At 39.7% G+C, this 22,250-nt stretch overlaps 1 protein-coding gene across 4 annotated transcripts in view; it reads right to left on the bottom strand.

The window, feature by feature from the left end:
- The window catches only part of LOC127423191 (dynamin-binding protein-like), a 63,288-nt gene extending 41,241 nt beyond the window's left edge, over positions 1–22,047 (bottom strand). Inside the window, exons 1-6 of one of the 4 annotated variants that reach the window (XM_051667323.1) lie at positions 21,703–22,047; positions 4,205–4,266; positions 3,948–4,126; positions 2,697–2,935; positions 1,318–1,475; positions 474–596 (exon numbers count right to left, since the gene is read on the bottom strand). In XM_051667323.1, coding sequence (XP_051523283.1) covers positions 474–596; positions 1,318–1,462 — 268 coding nt within the window. In that variant the 5' untranslated portion in view covers positions 1,463–1,475; positions 2,697–2,935; positions 3,948–4,126; positions 4,205–4,266; positions 21,703–22,047. Of the gene's footprint in view, positions 1–473; positions 597–769; positions 846–1,317; positions 1,476–2,696; positions 2,936–3,947; positions 4,127–4,204; positions 4,267–21,702 lie in introns of those variants that run through there. The other 3 variants (XM_051667324.1, XM_051667322.1, XM_051667325.1) reach the window with 3 other exon arrangements.
- Positions 22,048–22,250: the final 203 nt, after the last annotated feature.

Raw genomic sequence — 22,250 nt, 5'->3', positions numbered from 1 at the left:
ATAATTCAAGTCTCTACTAGCTGAAACAGCAAACACAAAGATTAAATCTCTAAATCTCAGTTAGTGCTTTCCCAGTGTTTCCATGGCTATAGTAGGGGTGACTTATGACCTAGCCCCTCTACTCTAAAAAACTAAATTTACCTCATTACGCCATTTTGAATGAGCAGGATTTATGCTGAGGGAAAGAGAAAATGGCAGTACAAAGGGAGTTTACATGATCAACACATTTTATTTTTTACCTTAAGAAATAAGAAGCAAAAAAAAAAAAAAAAAGTAATCAGTAAAGCATCTTTTCTTTAATATTTTCCTATATATTTATTATAGTGAGAATGTCACCAAATACATATTTTAATACTTCGCCAACTTGAGTCCTTACTGTACTCGACATAAAAGTGACCCTTCATAAACTACTGACCTTAACGGATCTGGTGAAAACACTGTATGTTCACTAACTGATAGAATGATGTATGTACCTCTTTTAAGTGGTAAGCTTCCGGGCTCCACAGAATTAAAGTCATTGATGCACACGTTAAGATTCTCTCCCATCTTGATGCTTGGGATTGTAACAGGTTCCACAAATGTGCTAGGAAACTGGCCTGAGGAAAAACAGAGGTGATAGAAAGAACTAGTTTCGCATTTCCTGAAGGAAATACCAGCGCTTGCAAGGCAGGAAAACAATAGTCTTAAAGTCTTAGATAAGCTAAGGTTTAAGGCTTTGGTTCTGTGAAAATGAAAAGCCACATCAGAACTGCTTTGCCATTGTAATTACCGTGGAACTTGTTGATTTTTTGTTGTTTTTTGGTCACAGTCTATGAGAACCAATGCTGAGTAAGGTGTAAAGGGGGCTGTTTGGTTTAAATAATGCAAAAAGGAAAAGAACAATCACAACTTAATATGCAAATAGATGCAATAAGAACATGTAATATTGGAATTCAGTTGTCATTGGAATTTAAATGCTGAACACTCCGTCAACGTAAGTAAATGGGATATTTTCAAACTTTATTCTTGAGAAAGAATAAAAACATCATAGAAAGTGTAACATTTCCAAAAAAACAATTATATATAACCAATAATAGCACACCTAAGGATGAAATTATCTACAAAAGACCGTTTGAATTGAGTTTGTACATTGTGCGGTTTAAGCTGAATGAATTATTTAAGTTTAATACCTAGGGTTAAGGGTTCAGAAATACCCCTAACAAGAATGTTTAAGCAATATCAATAGTACTGACTTAAAGACACTGTAATAAAAAGATATCAACACTGGTAGAGAAGCCATAAGACTACACATAATCTGGGCTCAAGGCAAGACTTTACCTGTGACTCCATCTTTGATTCCGAGCAGCCAAAATTCATCAACAACACTGATCACTTCAATGACATCTCCAGTGAAAAGAGGGAGTTCTTCAGATACACTGGGGAGGAACTCAAACACGGCACGCACCACCAATCCGGCCTCCATGTTCACTCATTACCTGATCATCACAAACAACAGAGATATGACACATACAACAAACAAATTAGTCCATTTCAATGCTTTTCTGTTGTTATTTTTTTGTTTGTTTCTTAACTTTTTTGTCAGTGGAATACTTTTTCCTCTGTAATCATTACACATTCAGAAGAGATGAGCTCAAAACCTGATGACATCAGGTCAGCTGTTTGAAACGTACAAAACAACAATCCTCCACGATGAGCTAACTAAGATGAACTAATACCATGTAGTCTATTTGTTGTAGCATCTGCTTTCCTAAATAAGCAAGGCTCAACAAGTTTTTTGTTTTGTTTTTTTACAGGTCCGGTCGGGTCAGTTTTTTCCTGGCCAGAATGTTGCTATTTGTTAGCTATATGTTGCAGTCACACAAGATGTGCTCCAGCTATATTTTTAATTTTTGATCTATGTTGGACAGATAAACGTCTTTGCATCGCGTATTCTTTTATTTTTATTTTTATATTGTGTCATGTTGAAAAAAATGATCTGAAGTCCTCTGTGTTCTGTTCCATTCCACTGTGCTCGGTCTAGCTCTTTTTGAATGCAAGAACATGTCCTGTGTGTATGGCCCCTCACTTCTTTGGGTCTCTGCTCTCCCAGTAGCAGCTCTAATGTAGTGCAAATACGGCACAAACACAGCACTGGCCTGACTGGGTAAGTCACAGTTATGTTAAGTGACCCGAAACTCTCTCACACTGGCCCTGGGCCATCAGGCCATTCTTACTGTTGAGCCTTAATGGGACTCAATAAATCATTATACTGTATATCGTTTATAGGGGGAGGAAACAGAGAGACTGATTTCACCTCTCTCTGGACATCATCTGTTCTACAAGCTGAGATTCAGTGTTTAAACAGCCTCTAAAACACATTCAGTCATTCACATGAAGGCAATAATGAGGTGGAGGCCTTTATAGAGAAACTGTGTGATCCAAAGTTAATAGACAATGATGAGTCATAAAGTTGTGTGTGCATGTGTGCATGTACAAAAGTGAAACAATTGTTAGAGCATATGAAAATGTTTATAAAGGGTATATTTTTGCCAGGATTATGAAGCTAAAATGTCACGGCACTCCTTTACAAATGGAGATTGATCTACACTATTAATGAAGCCATTCCAGGCTGAATGGAGGATTAAGTACCTCTGTGAGAGTGTGAATGCGGGAGAGACAGAATGATACAGAGAGGAAATGAGAGCTGAGACACACACGTTTCAGATGCTGAAAGAGCCCTCTGTCTGCAGTGAATGTGTGGGAGTCTGTGTCTCTCTCGGGACCTCTTGTGTTTCAGGGTGAGAAGTAACAGGTGACCCTACTGGGAGGTGATGGGTCACAGCAGGACTTGTGTAGTTGCTATGGTAGTGGTTGCCAGGTGTGAGACTAGGTCTGTTCCAAATCCTAGTAAGCTGCATAGGCCTACACAGGCAGCTGCCTTCTAACGCCTCTTTTGCTGAAACAGAACCTCAGTGATCAACTGAAATGCTTTACATAAGCATCAACTTAAAGGTATAGTTCACCTAAAGATGAAAATTCTCTCATCATTTACTCACCCTCATGCCATCCCAGATGTGCATGACTTTTTCTTCTGCAGAACACAAATGAAGATTTTTTTTTATCAGAATATTTCAGCTCTGTAGGTCCATACAATGCAAGTGAATGGTGGCCAGAACTTTGAAGATCCAAAAATCACATAAAGGCAGCATAAAAGTAATTTATACGACTCCAGTGGTTAACCATACTGGCCCAGTTGCTTGGGAGGGTAGAGTCACATGGGTAACCTCCTCGTGGTCGCTATAATGTGGTTCGTTGTCGGTGGGGCGCGTGGTGAGTTGAGCGCGGATGCTGCGGTGGATGGCGTGAAGCCTCCACACACGCTATGTATCCGTGGCAACGCGCTCAACAAGCCACGTGATAAGATGCGAGGGTTGATGGTCTCAGACACGGAGGCAACTGGGATTCATCCTCCGCCACCCAGACTGAGGCAAGTCACTACGCAACCACGAGGACTTAAAAGTGCAATGGGAATTGGGCATTCCAAATTGGGTGAAAAAAAAAATAAAATCATTTTTTACTATAAATCCACTTTCACACATTCTGAAGACTTTTTTCTTCTGATTTATTAAACCACTGTAGTCGTATGGATTACTTTTATGCTACCTTTATGTGATTTTTGGAGCTTCAAGTTCTGGCCACCATTCACTTGCATTGTATGGACCTATAGAGCTGAAATATTCTTCTAAAAATCTTTGTGTTCAGCAAATGAAAGAAAGTCACACACCTGGGATGGCATGAATGTGAGTAAACAGTGGGAGAATTTGCATTTTTGGATACTTTTGGAACTATCCCTTTAACATCAACTGATACACTAAGTATATTAAAAATAATAATAATAATAATAATAATGATTTTTCATTACGTACAGTATTCAGTGCAATAGAAGGCAGCTCAATTAAGTCTCCTACCTTTTGGAACAGCTTTTGCGTAGTGAGCGCACATATGATGTCTTAAAAACGCTGCCTCTGTAGACCTCTGACTAGGTTTTGGAACAGAGCAATCGTGTCTGAAAGTGAAAGTTTGTCCCAATGTTTCATGTAGTTTCAGGGAGTAGAGGGGCTTCCACTTTACTCTATGTACACGTTCACTGTGGGAGGGAATAAAATACTACAGCATTAAAGAAACTCACAAACCCATACGAAAGCCACAAAAAACTAGTGCTTACCTAGTGACAAAGTAATTCACAATGTTGAGTCACACAAGCAGGAAAAATCCACTCTAGTGCATCTGTGAGATATTTGAAAAAAAAAAAAAAAGTCTATGTTCAAGACCAGTCACATTTCAGTCAGGCAGCATCATGGACACCTTTTGCTCCTGCACTCTGTCAGGTCCACAGAGAGAAGCCAATGTGTGTCAGTTACAGAAAGAATGTGCACTGACATAAGTCAAGAGTGTGAGGGAGATTCAAAACTTCAGGACTCACAGGAGAGAGTGAACCATAAGTATACCCTTAACATAACTGAGGGCGTTTCAAACTCTGCTGCCTTGTGCTTCACGGAAACCCGACTGAGTGAAGCCATTCCGGACAGCGCATTACATCTGCCAGGATTCCAACTGTTCAGAGCAGATCACATTGTGGAGTTAACAGGGAAAACGAGAGCGGTGGAACATGCTTTTACATCAATGAAAGTTGGTGTACAGATGTAACAACGTTGAAGAAGATGTGCTGTCCTAATTTGGAAGTGCTCTTTATCAACTGTAAGCTTTTCTTCTCAGCATGGGAGTTTTCCTCATTTGTTCTGGTGAGTGTTTACATTCTTCCACAAGCGTGTGATCGCAGCACTGAATCAGCTGGCTGAACAGATCACAGACACGAAACAACAATACCTGGACTCACTTATTATTATTCTCTGCGACTGTAACAGAGCCAACCTCACCCGTGAACTGCCAAAATACAGACAACACATTACACGCCCCACCAGAGACAGAAATATACTGGATCACTGATACACAACATTAAAGGATGCATATCGCTCTGTCCCTAGACAGAGTTTCAACCTACAGGCAGAAACTTAAACAGCTAAACCTGTAGTAAAGACCGTAAAAAGATGTTATTGGTTGCCCCTTGCCTTCCCTTCAAGAACTGTACAGATTGAGGAAAAGGGCTAGAAAAAAATCACTCTGGACCCCACTCACCCAGCCCATTACCTTTTTGAACTGTTGCTTTCTGTAAGGCGCTACAGAGCACTGAGCACCAGAACCGAAAGGCACAAGAACAGTTTTTTCCCTATCCAGGCTATCCATCTCATGAACAGTTAAAACTGCCCCATTGAGCAATAATTATGTGCAATACACTGCTTAGTCTATTTATATTTATCTAACATATTCTACCTCTTCTGCCATTACATTCCCTTGCAATAGCTGTATATAACAGACTTGTATTTGTCCATACGTGTGTACACACACACACACACACACACACACACACACACTGATCAGCCACAACATTAAAACCACCTGCCTAATATTGTGTAGGTCCCCCTCGTGCCGCCAAAACAGCGCCAACACGCATCTCAGAATAGCAATCTGAGATGATATTCTTCTCACCAGAATTGAACAGAGCGGTTATCGAAGTTATCGTAGACTTTGTCAGTTCGAACCAGTCTGGCCCTTCTCTGTTGACCTCTCTCATCAACAAGGCATTTCCATCCACAGAACTGCCGCTCACTGGATGTTTTTGTTTTTGGCACCATTCGGAGTAAATTCTAGAGACTGTTGTGCGTGAAAATCCCAGGAGATCAGCAGTTACAGAAATACTCAAACCAGCTTGTCTGGCACCAACAATCATCCATGCGATTATCTAATCAGCCAATCATGTGGCAGCAGTGCAGTGCATAAAATCATGCTGATACGGGTCAGGAGCTTCAGGTAATGTTCAGATCAACCATCAGAATGGAGAAAAAATTTGATCTCAGTGATTTGGCATGATTGTTGATGCCAGACGGGCTGGTTTGTGTATTTCTGTAACTGCTGATCTCCTGGGATTTTCACGCACAACAGTCTCTAGACTGATTGTATCGTACAAATATGACATGCTTGAATTAAGGGAACTGTTTTACAAAGCTAATTGTGTTAAATATACATATTTTCAAAACACCTTGTGTAAATGTTATCTATGCATTAGAGAGGGGGTAAGCAAAAGAATGTTGAATGATTAGAGGGGTACACCACTGTAAAAAGTTTGGGAACCACTGCTTTAGATGATGAGCACATACAGTATGTGGATGTGTGTTTGCACACACAAAATCCTCAGACATGTGCACACACACACACACACACACACATACACATTTGTGTTGCGTGCCCTTTTGTGCACCGTATTTGCATGTACACTCTTTGAGAATTATTTCAATATCTACATATAATATTACGTTGTGTTTGGGCTCGTTTGAATCGGGATAGTCTGCTGTAAGTTACGATATGTCATGGTCTATGTTATATGTATGTTTCAGGAAGTAATAAGGAAAAACGTGACAAAAAGATACTCCTGTTTATTATACAGTATTTATGTGTCAGTGGGAATTTCATTCACTAATACTCACTGCAGTTTGGCCTCTGAGTGAAACAAATTTGCGCATTGCATTTGACTAATTCAGACCATTCCAACGATATATAGCACATGGTTATCTCACCTTTTTATGTTTTTACCAACTCTGAATATATTTGTTGTAATAACAACACTGCAAATTATGAGAACAAAAGCATTATTAAAGAATTGGTAGGATCAGCTATATGCACTGTAAAGTCCAGATTCTAAGCTTTAAAATGACACCTATTTTGTTTAGATCAAGCAAGTGGTTCTTAATTTATTACATATTTTTTATTTATTATTTTTACAGTTCTGCAGGGAGTGACCCCACTAGCCCAGTAGAAGCTCAGTTCAATGAATCCTTCTTTCAATATTTTTATTTTTATTTTTATTTATTTTTATATGTTCAAATATATTGTCATAATTACTAAAAAGAAGTTGACAAAAAGATCTAATGCAATATCTTGGGATAATATATCCAATATGAGAGATTTATTAACAATATTAGTAAGCCGGTCATTTTTAACAGGGCACACAAAAGATGTCAGCACAAACAAACACAACACAAGCGTTTAAGGAATGGAATATTCTCTATGGCAATAGCTCTGCAGGTTTAAGCAGAACTGCCAAGTTTAAGCAGGTTTAAATTGTCACACCACACCAATCTTTAGGAATGAAAGAAAGGACCCAGTAATTCATGATCAAAAGTAGGCTAAAGCTCACAGAGCCATACATAGACATATCCTTAACTTGCATTTAATGTACATTTAGAGGTTAGTAATTTCCTGCCAGGACTGGATAATATCTCATTTGTTTGGCACTACTATGGAACAGTTTTAACTCACTGTTCCTTGTGGCAAAGACAACCCTCTATCCTTCTAGACATATCTGTACTGTTGTAAACAATGTCTGGACTATATTTTCCTGTGGTTAGAAGGCAAGACTAGAGGACACTATCCCAGAAACCCACTGTCACACAGAGCTCTCAGTAATACAGAAAGAGCATATGGTCCCACTGGAGGGTGAGGAGGTCACTAAGCCAGATTAACACTCTAATAATGATCACAAGTTGACCAGGCAGAAGAAGGAAATAGGGTGTCTGCTAGCACACACCTGTGTTAGGTGCAGAAAACAAAACTAATGCTTCTACTGAATTACAAGTGAAACAAGTCATCTTGATGCCACTGTTCATCATACTTTTTTGGGTGCTTTCAAACTGGCAGTTTGTTCAAAACAGAGCACGGTTTGCATGAAAAATTGGTAATGTGAAAGCTGTCATGCGGACCGGGGAGCGCACCGTGGTACCAAACCCGAGACTACCTATAGGAGGTGGTCTGAGTTCGGTTGCAATGGAACTGTAGCACGATTCACGTGAATGTGAAAGCAACTCGGACACGGGTGCGCACTCGTTCAGGAAGTAAAGTAACCTGCGCATGTGTTTTTTATTCCTGACAGTCCCAAAAAAGTAATGACACCACAATGACATACAAGTACAATCAACACTATAAATACTATAAATATAGGGTATAATAGGAGATGAAATTGGCGACAACTTCACCTTGGACAAGAGCGTGAGTAAGCGTGCAGTGTAAACAAAGATACAAATGAATTCCTTGCAATCAGCAGCAAGCCGGCTTCCCCTGGACATCTGATGAGTTACGCCATGAAGCGCACATATACGCAGTTGTCGTTCACTCTGTTGTACATAATGGCACCAAAATAACAAAAAAACAAAAAGTATGATGAGTTGCGCTGTGTTCTCCATGCGTGTTTGCAATGATGTAAGATGAACATAAATGGACCAGGGTTCGATAGAATCAAGTGAGTGTGAAACCAGACCAACGCTGCTCGGGGCACCGGGAACTATCGCACTTGGAATCGGACCACAGCAAATGTGCCCAGTGTGAAAGCCCCCAAAATGGGCCTTAAGTTTATCTTAGTCCAACATGCGAGTTCTCCTAAATTCTCAAACTCTGTTGTTTGCTTCATACATCATACAGTCCTGAAGAAAATAGAAATCAGCAGAGTTCTACAATGCTCGTTCAATGATTGTATGTTTAGCTTGGCTACAAGGCTAAACACTTAAAAGGCATTCTTTTCTAAAAGGCAACTAAAAAAGGCAAGAAAAGCAAAACCTTCTCTTATGAAGACAATGCCTTCTCTGTCGCTTCCAATCACTGATCACGCCTTCTGACTCAGGTCTTGACAAGGATTGCTATTGCCATGCCATTAAAATCTGCACCTGGATATTGAACTTCACAGCTGACTTTCTATATTCATAAAAATTGCTACAATTGATAATGTACATATAATATAGCAGTGGATTTAATTTTTTTAATTGTTTACTTATTTGTAATTACTGCAACCAGATTCTATCGATTTTGCTCATTACAATTTAAATTTTCACCTGGTACACTATTACACACCCATTTTGTGTATTGCATATATTCCATATTCTTTGTATTTCTGTATATTCATAAGCATTTGAATTGGCACATTTAATGTGATCTTGGAAGCAACCAATCAAACTAACTTTCTTGTAAGTGTAACTTTACTAGCCAATAATTGATAATTTTTATAAATATAAAAACTTGAAAAATGTAAATTTATTCTATGTCAAAACCATGCTACTAGTTTTGATGGCAGAATCAAATGTCAGCACCAGTGAAGGGCCTGTAAGCTCGCAAGAATTGTAAGGTCATTAAGAACATGAAATATAAAATGATGAGCAAATCTCCTGAGCTAATATAGAAGGATGAATGAACAAAGAAAACCAGTGAGAGAGTGTGTGTGTGTATTTGTGTGTTTGTGTGAGAGAGACACTTGGCTCTGGAGTGACAGTGGTGGTATAATGACAGACAGCTTTATAAACAAAGGCCTAACACCCACTCACTGTCTTTCAATGTGGTCATACACTCTCTTAAACAGTTGGCATAAAAACAAAGAAGCAACTGTATATTAGATGAAAGATTCAGCACTGAGGATTACTGATGTAACATGATCACTGATGTATTTCTGTGTATTTGTGCAAGTCACGTGTATTTGTGTCAATGATTGAGTGTGTATGTGCATGTGCAAATCTCATTGGTCCAAAATTCTGCTCCACATAACTGTATGTAAAGTGTATATTAAAGACTACATGAAACATTTTACTTCCCTGTGACGTACAAGCGAAACAGGTTAATCAACAAGAAAAAAACGTTGAGCTGGATTTTATTAATCGGGAATTTAATGGATGGTAGAAGGTGGTCCCTATGGCCACATCCACAATTTTATGTTTCCGGGTGAAAATTCTGTTTTCCATTTCCTAGCGCCATCGTTTTCCAAAGTATGCAGTACTAGAGAACATTTTTAAAAGTGTTCATTTTTGGTGGAAGAAAAAGGCCATTCCAGTGTGGATCAGAGGCATAAGTGTAGCAAAAACAATGCATTTTCAAACGAAAACGTATTAGTGTGAAAATGGTTTGCATGACAAGTAGTCAGAGGGGAGGTTTGAGAAATAAAGACGGCTTGCCAACTAGGAATGTGCATTCAGCTTTAAATATTGAAATAGTAAAAACTTGCTACATTTTTCCATTACAACTCAATGCATTGGCTGACACTCTGGATCCATGACGTTGTTAAAATATTTCACCCAAAAATAAATTTCTGTCATTATTTAAGGTGACTGTATTGCTTTAAAAGACTTGGAATGTACAGTATGTTTCTATGTGTGAGTAAAATGTTGTTGTTGTTTATTTTTTATTAAAACAATTTTTTGTAATTTTTTAATCTATTTGTTGTTTATGCATAGTGCTCATTTTTAAATAAGAAAAACAGGTTCTAAGGTTGAAGGTTGAACTTAAATTTTACATTATGTAAAAAAAATGTCATGTCAAGATGCCGCCGCCCCCCCAAGATGCCACCCAGGGCAACAGCACGTCGCCCATGCCTAAATCCGCTACTGACAAAATTACTCAAAATGCCCATCCCTATTGTCGATGTCAGCCCAAAGGGAGAGGCAGAGCAAATTATAAAAAATGTATGTTTTTGATGTTGGCATTTTTAACAATTCCAGAGAGAAATATTTAACTTCTTTGGAATAAAATACATCAATGCATTGTTCACAATAAGACCAGGAACATGTATAAAGAAAAATAAATGGGGTAAATTTAGATTTCAGGTTGACATAGCACAGCATTTTCACTTTAAGTTTGGACTGAAAAAATAGATGTCACTGGAAACATGCCCTGTGTCAGACTCCAGCTAAAACATCTGGCTTTGCCTTGCCCAACAGGAATAAACTTTAGCAACCGTCCCTTGTTGACATTTCTAAACTCGATAAGGCTCCTGTGTTGCCTCTCTGTCCTTTCTCATTCTGTATCTGTCCCTCTCTCTCACCCTGTGTTCCAGCCCTGGACAGAGTCTAACTAAAAACATCCTTTCCCTAGCTACATGTCAATGGTCTTCCTAACCATCTTTCTTCAGATCTAATGTACACCCCCGAAAACTCTAATCCTAACTCCTCTCTCATCTCTTTCCTCTTTCTCTATTCTGCTGCAGTGCTCCCTCTCTGGAACCCAATCTGCTGACCGTCTGCTTTTATTTATTGAACAGGTCCAATTTCATTCCAACAATAGGGGGATGCGTGGGGAGGTGGGGGTGCTGGAATGGAGGCGGGTCGTTCCCTGTCCCTCTTTGCTATTGCAACACACATTCAGGGCTGGAAGCTTCCATATTGTAGCACTTTTCTGCTGTTTATTTATATTACTGTTGGGTGTTTACCACACTGGCATTGTTTGTGCCCACAGTGTGGCACATGAGAGTGCTGCCTTCATTTAAAAGCATTCCTTTCAAAACAGCCCAAACACAAGGGGGAATTGGATCATTCTAGACAAACTCACTCCATGTGATGGAGAGGTGAGAAACACCAGCTGGTTTTGAAGAGATCATGGTTGTAATACTGCTCCATAAAGACAAAGAACCGAAAAGGCTTTGATAATAGGATTTTGTATTAGCTTTGATTAAAGAAACAATAAGGCTAATCAACCATGATGGACTGTACTAAGAGGATAATTATTACAGGGTATGAGTCTGAAAGCAAAGCAAATCCTTACTGCCTAGTTAGTCAATGACAGAACTGACAGCATTTTTGTAGAAGGGTTCCCTTCCAAAGAAACTGGTTTTAGACTTTCAAGACACTACAATGTCATGTCTAATGATCTAGAACAAATTCAAGCTCAACACTGTTCTAAAAAGATGTTATGTGGTAAGATTCTAGCGACAAGCAATTTGTCTGTCCAGACTGGATGCGACATGTCACTGTGACACTCACTTAAATTACTAATAAAATCAGAAATCGGATAAATCAGGTGGAACGGTCTGTTTATTGATCAACTTTTTCTCACTAAAGCTGTGTATTGACATACGCTTCTACGGCAAGCCCAGGGGCTTCACATGACAGGGAATCTGAGAGAAAGTCAGAGAGAGCCGGTACGTGTGTCACCTCTCCTCCACTCTGAATCGCTGTATTTGTGACAGAACTCCAACTGAAAAGAAACAGACCTCAGCATGATGCAGAAAAAGAAACCAAGAGATGGATAGAAAGCCCTATTGCTCGTCGTGGGCTGGTTAGGACAAAAACTCTGATTAACATTGAAAGATAGCTTTTATTGTGTGTCAAGACGTCATGTCGAGTCTGGTTGGGACACGGTGATGGAGATATCCAAGCAAATGTTGATTACAACACAAGTATTTCTTGATGCCTTTATACTGCCCGAGAAGGTAACATTTTTCAGGTTTCAGACACATATATACAAATATATGTGGTAAACAGTTTGATGGAGAAATCAAGCAGTACACTTCCACAATAAATCTTAAAATAATAATGTTATTATGCAGAGTTGTTTTACGCTTGTATTTAAGACAATTTAAATTGATCAGTTCTCTAATTTTTTGTTCTTTTCTTAGTAATTTAAAACTGTTCCCACAATAATTAGGCCCAGACATGATCTGGAACTTTTTTGCATTCTGTGCTGTATTTATGACTGTTTAGTGTGGTACTTCTGTATTTCTCCATGGTTTTGCTTTGGTTTCTTGGAATTTAAGACAGCAGACATATAAGAGTGCTAACACTGTATATATATATATATATATAACTAAATATTTTTTTTTTTTTTTTTTTCGAAAGATCATTTCTCAGAGCACCCAAACTTCCTCATTCCAATACTTACTCTGGGTGCCATGTTTCTAGGCTGACTTCACAAGAATGAGGGTGGGAGGTGTATCTTTGGCAGGCCCAAGTGGAGTTTTATGGGGAAATCCACAGTACTCAAAAGACCATGCATGGGGTGGAGAACTTCCCCAGCACAAAAACTGTGACTAAGGGGAGAGAGGAGCGCAATCCAAATGGACAAGGTTGCTATAGAATGTCACATTCTCACCGACACACTTCCCCCACAAACACGACCATGAGAGGCTGTTCTTTATTTACTGGCTATGCAGAACACTCTCCAACAGAGCATCTAATGAGGTTACTGGACTACTGCCCACCACTAAGGCTTAATGTATCTCCAATGTTATGCAAAGGAAGATTTGTGTGCAATGTTTTTTTTCCCACAGAAGATTCTTGAAAATGAAAACACTATCAAACAATAATCAATGAGTTCTTTGAGCTGGGCAGATGACATCTAAACATCTAAAATACCACCAGGCCCTTCTTTTGTCAGCAATAATACATGTTATTGTTTTAGTTCAAAGTCGTATGTCTGCATTACTGAAAAAAAAAAAAAAAGGATGTGAAACAAATTATTATGACTATGAATGGTGGCCAGGGCCATAGCTTGAATTCACAGAGCCTGTGACCTGGTGGCAACTCTCTACTGACAATACTCTTTAGTCCACTGCTAGTCTCGACATAGCTTTGGGAAAATGGCACAACTGTAGCTCAAAAATAGTTACATTATATTGCTTTGACTAACATTTTAACAACATAAAGTCATATGCTGCACTGACACATTGTTTAGGAGAAGTGTCATGATCCATGGTTATGGATAGGAGAACTGTGAAAGCCAATGGTCTGGAATGTTGCCCTATAAACTGGGCTCTTACAAACAAAAAAGAGCATCATTCACTGCAGGCTATTTCTTATTGTCTCCAAGAAAACCAAAGAGCAAGATACAGACCAAGACTGTCCAAATTCCACGTCCATCTTAGATCCATTCCATTGGGCTCCATCACCATTTGATGTGACATGGCATGTAGCATGATTGTGGATGAAGCTCACAAAAACATGTCAGCATATATTAAAGACATTACAACAAATAATACTATGACTTACAAATACTTTACAATTTTAAAAAAATAAAAAAATGTTGCATTACAGTAATGGGTAGGGGATTTTTTGCATTACAGTAATGAGAATTGGAGGCGTGTTGAATTGTTATGAAAATAATGTCATAAAGACAAAAATTGCAATGTTTCCCCTATATGCATTTTGCAGCAGTGCAACATTGGGCTGTGCATTATCGTATCGGCTCAGAAATTCCATATCAGTGCATCGTTAATCACAACGCTTACAAATATTTACCATGGATTTACTGCAGTAACATTAACTGTATTAACTATGGCGTTTGTGTCAGAAAAAGTTTCTAAATGTATTTAGACTGTCATTTATAATGACAAAAATGTCATAGTTCTTTATATAGAAACCATAGTTACAAACCATGGTAGTGAGGAGCCATGCATGGTTATACATTTGGTTACCATGGTCTTATTCCGAATATAATTTGTTAAAAAAATTGGACACTACGGAAGAACTATGGTACATTTTCATAATTATTATGGACCAAGCTATCAGTTTTCCATCTATATAAAATGTTTTCTCTTGTAATGCTCTCTGATTGTAGGAAAATGTAAGTTGTTTTGTTTGGCTTCAGAATTTCCAAGCGATTACTGTAGTTTAATCAGTAGGAGCCGGATGAAAGGAATCTGTAAAAGAGACCCAACTTAGTCACACTGTCAGAATATTTCCATTTAGCCCTATAAAAATAAGGTGTTCATTTCTTCCACAGATGTTACTATTGTTAATATCATAATTTACATCTGCATCCCAACCTCATAATCAATGCTTTACTGTCAAATGTGCATCTCAGTGCACAAAATGTGTAATATTATTGGTAATTTCATGGGTGCAACCAAAGCAGGTGCTGGCGCCACATTTTCAACCAGTCCTTTAAGGGCAAAAACAAACCCTGATGCCCAGGCTGAAATTGATTATGACACCCGTTTTAAGCTATTCATCCATTGATGTGTGTTAATACTGGCCCAGCACTGCGGTCTCATGGACGAGCTCACAACAGCACCGCTACTGAAAAAAATTGGTCTATAATTTAGACTTTGTTTTCAGACAATAATATACACCAGTCAGCCACAACATTAAAACCATCTGCCTAATATTGTGTAGGTCCACCTCGTGCTGCCAAAACAGATCTCAGAATAGCATTCTGAGATGCTATTCTTCTTCCCACAATTGTACAGAGCGGTTATTTGAGTTACCGTAGACTTTGTCAGTTCAAACCAGTCTGGCCCTTCTCTGTTGACCTCTCTCATCAACAAGGCATTTCTGTCCACAGAACTGTCACTCAGTGGATGTTTTTTTTTTTGTTTTTGGCACCATTCAGAGTAAATTCTAGAGACTGTTGTGTGTGAAAATCCCAGGAGATCAGCAGTTACAGAAATACTCAAACCAGCCCATCCGGCACCAACAATCATTCCACGGTCCAAATCACTGAGATCACATTTTTTTCCCATTCTGATGGTAGATGGTTGGACTCAAGATGGCGCCGAGTATGGCTGCTGCGTTGCGAGCTCCGACACAACATAGCAATGTTTTGTTTTGTTTTGTTTACAATTCTTATGTTTTTTGTCTTGGATGTTGTCTGCCTTATTGTCTACGACAGACAAACACTTTTGGACATTGGTTCAGCGATCTCACACCGAAAACCGGACTTCACATTCCTCAATGCCGACCCGCTGTTTACAAACACGCCAGCGGAGCCCTTTGTCTGGGCAGCACGGCCGCGGAAACGCAAGAGGAAAAGGGTAAACAGAGCCGGCGTTCTCATCAGAGTAAGACACCGCGCAAATCGACCCCCGCTACCCACTATTCTACTGGCAAATGTTCAGTCTCTGGATAACAAGCTCTGCGAGCTGAAAGCGCGGATCTCTTTCCAACGAGAGACGAGGGACTGCTGCATTATCTGCCTAACAGAAACTTGGATGTCTGCGGAGATTCCAGACTCAGCCATTGAACCCGCGGGGTTCTCCATGCACCGAGCGGACAGAGCGAAAGACCTCTCAGGTAAAACTAGAGGAGGTGGTGTATGTTTTATGATCAACAAATCCTGGTGTGATCAGAGGAACGTACATTCCATCAAGTCTTTCTGTTCTCCTGATCTGAAATTTCTTATGCTTCTGTGTCGACCATTCTGGCTACCGAGGGAATTCACAGCAGTCATTATCACAGCTGTGTACATCCCCCCACAAGCCGACACAGACTGGGCACTCAAGGAACTGTACGGGATTATAAGTGAGCAGGAAACCGTGCACCCTGAGGCTGCGTTCATTGTGACCGGGGACTTTAATAAAGCCAGTTTAAAATCAGTCGCACCAAAATATCACCAGCACATTAGTTTCAACACACGAGGGGACCGGGTTTTGGATCATTGCTACTCTCCGTTCCGGGATGGCTACAAATCCCTCCCCCGCCCACCATTTGGCAAATCGGACCACTCTTCCATTCTGCTTCTGCCCGCTTACAGGCAGAAATTGAAACAGGAAGCACCCACCCTCAGAACGATCCAGTGCTGGTCGGACCAATCAGACTCTACGCTACAGGACTGTTTTGATCACACGGACTGGGAGATGTTCCGGTCCGCCTCTGATGACGACATCGAGCTTTACGCTGATAGCGTAATATGTTTCATCAGAACGTGCGTAGAGGAAGTGATTCCGACCAGAACTGTGCGAATCTATCCGAATCAGAAGCCGTGGATCAATAGCGATGTTCGCGCGGCACTTAATGTGCGGACCTCTGCTTTTAATTCCGGGAACGCGGAATCAAAACAGCAAAACGCCAATACAGGAGCAAGATTGAAGGACAGTTTAACACCACCAACTCTAGAAGCATGTGGCAGGGAATTAACATCATCACGGACTTTAAAGGGAATAAAAACTCCGCCATGAACACCGCTGCCTCTCTACCGGATGAGCTAAATACTTTTTATGCTCGTTTCGAGGGAAATAACACTGCCCTCGCGGAGAGAGCTCTCGCGGCTGAAGCTACAGAGGTTAGTTCACTCTCCGTCTCTGTAGCGGATGTAACCCGATCCTTCCGACGGGTGAATATCCGCAAAGCCGCGGGTCCAGACGGCATTCCGGGCCGCGTCATCAGAGCGTGCGCGAACCAGCTGGCTGGTGTTTTTACGGACATTTTCAACCTTTCCCTCTCTTTGTCTGTGGTCCCCACATGCTTTAAAACATCCACCATCGTGCCTGTTCCAAAACAATCAAAAATAACTTGTTTAAATGACTGGCGTCCTGTTGCTCTGACCCCCATCATCAGCAAATGTTTTGAGAGACTAATCAGAGATTACATCTGCTCTGTCTTGCCACTCAATCTTGACCTGCTGCAGTTTGCTTACCGCAACAACCGCTCCACTGATGATGCCATTGCATCTACAATACACACTGCTCTCTCCCACCTGGAAAAAACAACACTTATGTGAGAATGCTGTTTGTAGACTACAGCTCAGCATTCAACACCATAGTGCCCTCCAAGCTAGATGAGAAACTCCGGGCTCTGGGCTTAAACAGCTCGCTGTGTAGCTGGATCCTGGACTTCCTGTCAAGCAGACGCCAGGTGGTTAGAATAGGCAGCAACATCTCCTCATCACTGACCCTCAACACTGGAGCCCCACAGGGCTGTGTTCTCAACCCACTACTGTATTCCTTGTACACACATGACTGTGTGGCAACACATAGCTCCAATGCCATCATTAAGTTTGCTGATGACACGACGGTGGTAGGTCTGATCACTGACAATGATGAAACAGCCTACAGAGAGGAGGTGCACACTCTGACACACTGGTGTCAGGAGCACAACCTCTCCCTCAACGTCAGTAAGACAAAGGAGCTTGTGGTGGACTTCAGAAGAAAAGACAGAGAACACAGTCCCATCACCATCAATGGAGCACCAGTGGAGAGAGTCAGCAGCTTCAAGTTCCTGGGTGTACACATCACTGAGGATCTCACATGGTCCATCCACACTGAAGTCGTTGTGAAGAAGGCTCATCAGCGCCTCTTCTTCCTGAGACGGCTGAGGAAGTTTGGAATGAACCGCCACATCCTCACACGGTTCTACACCTGCACTGTAGAGAGCATCCTGACTGGCTGTATCTCCGCCTGGTACGGCAATAGCACCGCCCACAACCGCAAAGCACTGCAAAGGGTGGTGCGAACTGCCAAACACATCATCGGAGGTGAGCTTCCCTCCCTCCAGGAAATATATACAAGGCGGTGTGTGAAAAAAGCTCGGAGGATCATCAGAGACTCCAGCCACCCGAGCCATGGGCTGTTCTCACTGCTACCATCAGGTAGGCGGTATCGCAGCATCAGGACCCGCACCAGCCGACTCCATGATAGCTTCTTCCCCCAAGCAATCAGACTTCTGAACTCTCTCACGATCAAAATACATCAGCACTGCACTTTATTACTCTTACTCTTATATCTCACATCGGACTGTCATAAATTATATTATTATTATATTATGTCTCTCTTAACAACTGACTATCAACCGACAGCCTGAATGTCAATACAGTACAATACTGTACATTCTATATATATATATATATATATATATATATATATATATATATATATATATATATATCTTTTTTTTTTATATATATATTTTAATTTTTAGTTTTTATTGAATAATGTGTCTCTATATAGTAAAAAACAAAAAACAAAAAACAAAAACAAAACAGCGTATTGTATTCTGTACAGTGTATGTTATTATTTGTATATTGTTGAGTGTAATTATGTGTATAACAGATGTTTAAATTGTGTTGTGTTAATTTGATGTTATTGTAAATTGGTATATGTCTCATCACTGTCACGACTGCTATGTTGATTGGAACTGCACCCAAGAATTTCACACACCATTGCACTTGTGTATATGGCTGTGTGACAATAAAGTGATTTGATTTTGATTTAGATGTGAACATTAACTGAAGCTCCTGACCCATATCTGCATGATTTTATGCACTTCACTGCTGCCACATGATTGGCTGATTAAAATAATCATATGGATGTTTGTTGGTGCCAGATGGGCTGGTTTGAGTATTTCTGTAACTGCTGATCTCCTGGGATTTTCACACACAACAGTCTCTAGAATTTACTCTGAATGGTGGCAAAAATCAAAAAAACATGAGGAGAAGAATACCATCTCATAATGCTATTCTGAGAAGAGGGTTGGCGCTGTTTTGGCAGCACGAGGGGGACCTACACAATATTAGGCAGGTGGTTTTAATGTTGTGGCTGATCGGTGTATATATATATATATATTTATTATTTTTTATTTATTTTTATTATAATTTTTTTTTTTTTTTTACTTGATTTTAGGGAGAAATATGAACTGGAAATGTAGCATTGTAGAGTCACATGATGTAGTCTCAAGGTTCACCTACTCCGCTAACATCTGGACAAACCATCATCCTCCTCGGAGTTAAAGAGAGGTCTTGAGGCAACAGCAACATGAGGTCCTGAGAACACAGCTGGTGTTCTAGACAAATGGCAGTCATCATGTTGTGAGATTAGTGCATCTGAATCTGTATGGTGCAGATGACGTAAAAACAAACTGAGTTTATATCTAATATCAACGACAGTACATGGTCTGAGAAAGGCATTGTAAGCTTATTGTTGAGTCAGAGAGTGTCATATGTTCATCTTTCACCACCTCCATCCCTCATAAGGTCTGTCTCATCAGGAATTATGCATTCTCACCCAGACAATGCCAAGTCTCATCTCCCTGATAACTTAAGATGTCATTTTACCAAAGCTGTGTGAACTTTAGTTCTAGCAGGAAAAAAAAATGTCAGAAATGTTCCAAGTCTCTTTTCTGTAAAATCTGATGCACTACACAAAGTCTCTACACGTTGTGAACTTAACATGCACTCTACAGTGTACCAAATCAAATCAAAATGACATCTGGTGAGTAAGGAGGCAGGTCAATATCTGCCTATGTGGGAGCAAAATTGAACAAGAAATGTTTTGCAGAATTGTACAGCTGTAGTAATCAGACTGTTACTGTATTAGGTGTCATGTTTCAGGTAACAGGCCTATAGCTGTCATTATAACATCAACATAACAAAGCTCCAATGACAAGCATGGACAGGGAATACTAGTGCCATCTAAATCAATAATTCAAACCTTCCATGTGTACCAAGGAATCAAGTCTCATGCTGGTTTTTCAAAGACTAGGCCTACTCACTGATGCAGTATTTCAGAAATGTATGCAGTGGATCATATACAGTGCAATAACTGCTATAACAACATTTCACAACTTTAATGAGATTTTACTGATTTACAGGGGCCCCAAAATGTGGACACTTCAGCCAGGCTTAAAAATAAGGCTGTCTCTGCATTGCATAACAAAATATCAAATCAAGCAGCAATATTTTAAAGAAATCTAGCACAAACCAACTTTTCAAGCAAAACATTTCACTTAAAGGAATGAAAAAACACCTGTTTTTAAAAGTAATTGCAGTTAGTTCTGTGTAAAGGTCTTAGATAATTTGTTTGCAGATGACACTTGCTTTGATATTTTGTATCAAATATAGTGATATTCAGATATTTTGAAGTGTGACTTAAGTGTCCAAATACATTTTGGGGCCACTGTATTCATATTTTAAATGCAAAATTTCAGCTGTTAAAATCTTTCCAAAATTGAAGGTCTAAACCTGTTTCACAGGAACTAAAATAATCTGTAAAGGATGAATGACAGACAACCAAAAACAACTATAACTAGAAGCTATTGCATTCCAAACTTGACAAATAAGAGTGTTGTGTTAATCTTTGTGTAAATACAGCACCGTTACAAAGGCGAACACCTATACAAGTTTTGGCAGCGCTGATGAATAGTCTGCATAGTTTGTTTTGCGCAAATGAATAGTGTTCCAAAGCCTGGAGTACTATCGCTCCCTCAGCAACAGAAACGAAACAACTGACGACAGTTGCCATCTGACAGGTGACAAGCATCAAGACATGGTGTTAAGTGCTTGTGGTCTAATAAAACATATGCTGCACTTTTTAGCCTTATAATTGAGATTTATGGTTTAAAGTTGCCACAATTTAAATGAATGATTCATGCCCTCCAGCAAGGGACCAATTTTCCATTTTTCATTCAAATTTATGCACCGCAAGAATGAACAATGGTGATTCTGTCAAAAAAAAAAAAAAAAAATGTCCTGGTCATATTTAACCCCAAATCAATACAAATACATGCAATAATATTTTACATAAAGAAGTGAAGCCTACATTTAGGACCACTAAGATTTTTTTTGCATTGTGACATCATATGTAAGCCACATTTTACCCCCCAGTTTCAATTATGACTCTCATTACCGTAACACAGTCTTTTTTTACTGTATACCACAATACAGCATATTACAAAATATACAATGTCTGAACAATATTTGTTTTATAGCAATCAGCTTACATAAAAGACAGTACCAAGGGAGTATTAATATGATGTGTAGGCTAAATACTTTACATTTTTAATCATAGACCTATATAATTTTTTCACATTTCAGTAATGAAAATATCATAAAAACCATCGTTGAGGTAATGACAAATGGGGGGTTAAAATGTGTGTCTCTATCATGAAAATAATGTCACAAAATGTCACAATCTTCATGGTCCTAAAATAGGCTTCATTTTCATAAACTGAACCACTCGCGGTTTATCAATGTTACAATGTTGCCTTCAACGTTCCAAAAGTGATTCTGGAATTATCTGTAGGGACTGAAGGCTGTAAATGTATTCATCAACACTGCCATTAAATTCCGAGAATCAATCTAAACAATTTTACTTACCTATGTGATTACAAATGACCTCGAAGTGGTTTTACAGTCTTGAAAAGGCGCGATCAAGAGCCAGGGGAACTTTCAATATCCAGTTGATGCTTGTGTGCCAGTTCCCCATTTGCCATTAACTTTGTATCGTTTGAACATTTACTGTGGCTTATTAAAAAATATAACAGATCACAGCGGCAGACGTTTTCTCCTGCCTGTCATTACTCGGCTCACACGTTGCAGATGATCCGATCCTGCTGGTCATCTACGCCACGGCGGCATCAGCTGTCAATCCAAAAGAAGTCCCAGCAGCGGGCTGATCCTTTACTCCCTCCATGCTGACATCAACATCAACACACACACACACACACACACACACACACACACACACACACACACACACACACACACACACACACACACACACACACACACACACACACCACCCTCTGCTGACAGTCAGGGACCTAACTCCTGCGCACAGGGCTGCCTTTAACATGCCTGAAAGAAATTCCCGCGCTTTGTGTCTTGACAAACATTTAAATTTGAGGAGCATAATTTAGATAAAC

Source organism: Myxocyprinus asiaticus, chromosome 32 (assembly GCF_019703515.2).
Source record: "Myxocyprinus asiaticus isolate MX2 ecotype Aquarium Trade chromosome 32, UBuf_Myxa_2, whole genome shotgun sequence".
Taxonomy (NCBI): Eukaryota; Metazoa; Chordata; class Actinopteri; order Cypriniformes; family Catostomidae; genus Myxocyprinus; species Myxocyprinus asiaticus.
The sequence above is the reverse complement of the archived record's forward strand: the minus strand, read 5'-3'. Positions and strand labels throughout refer to the sequence as shown.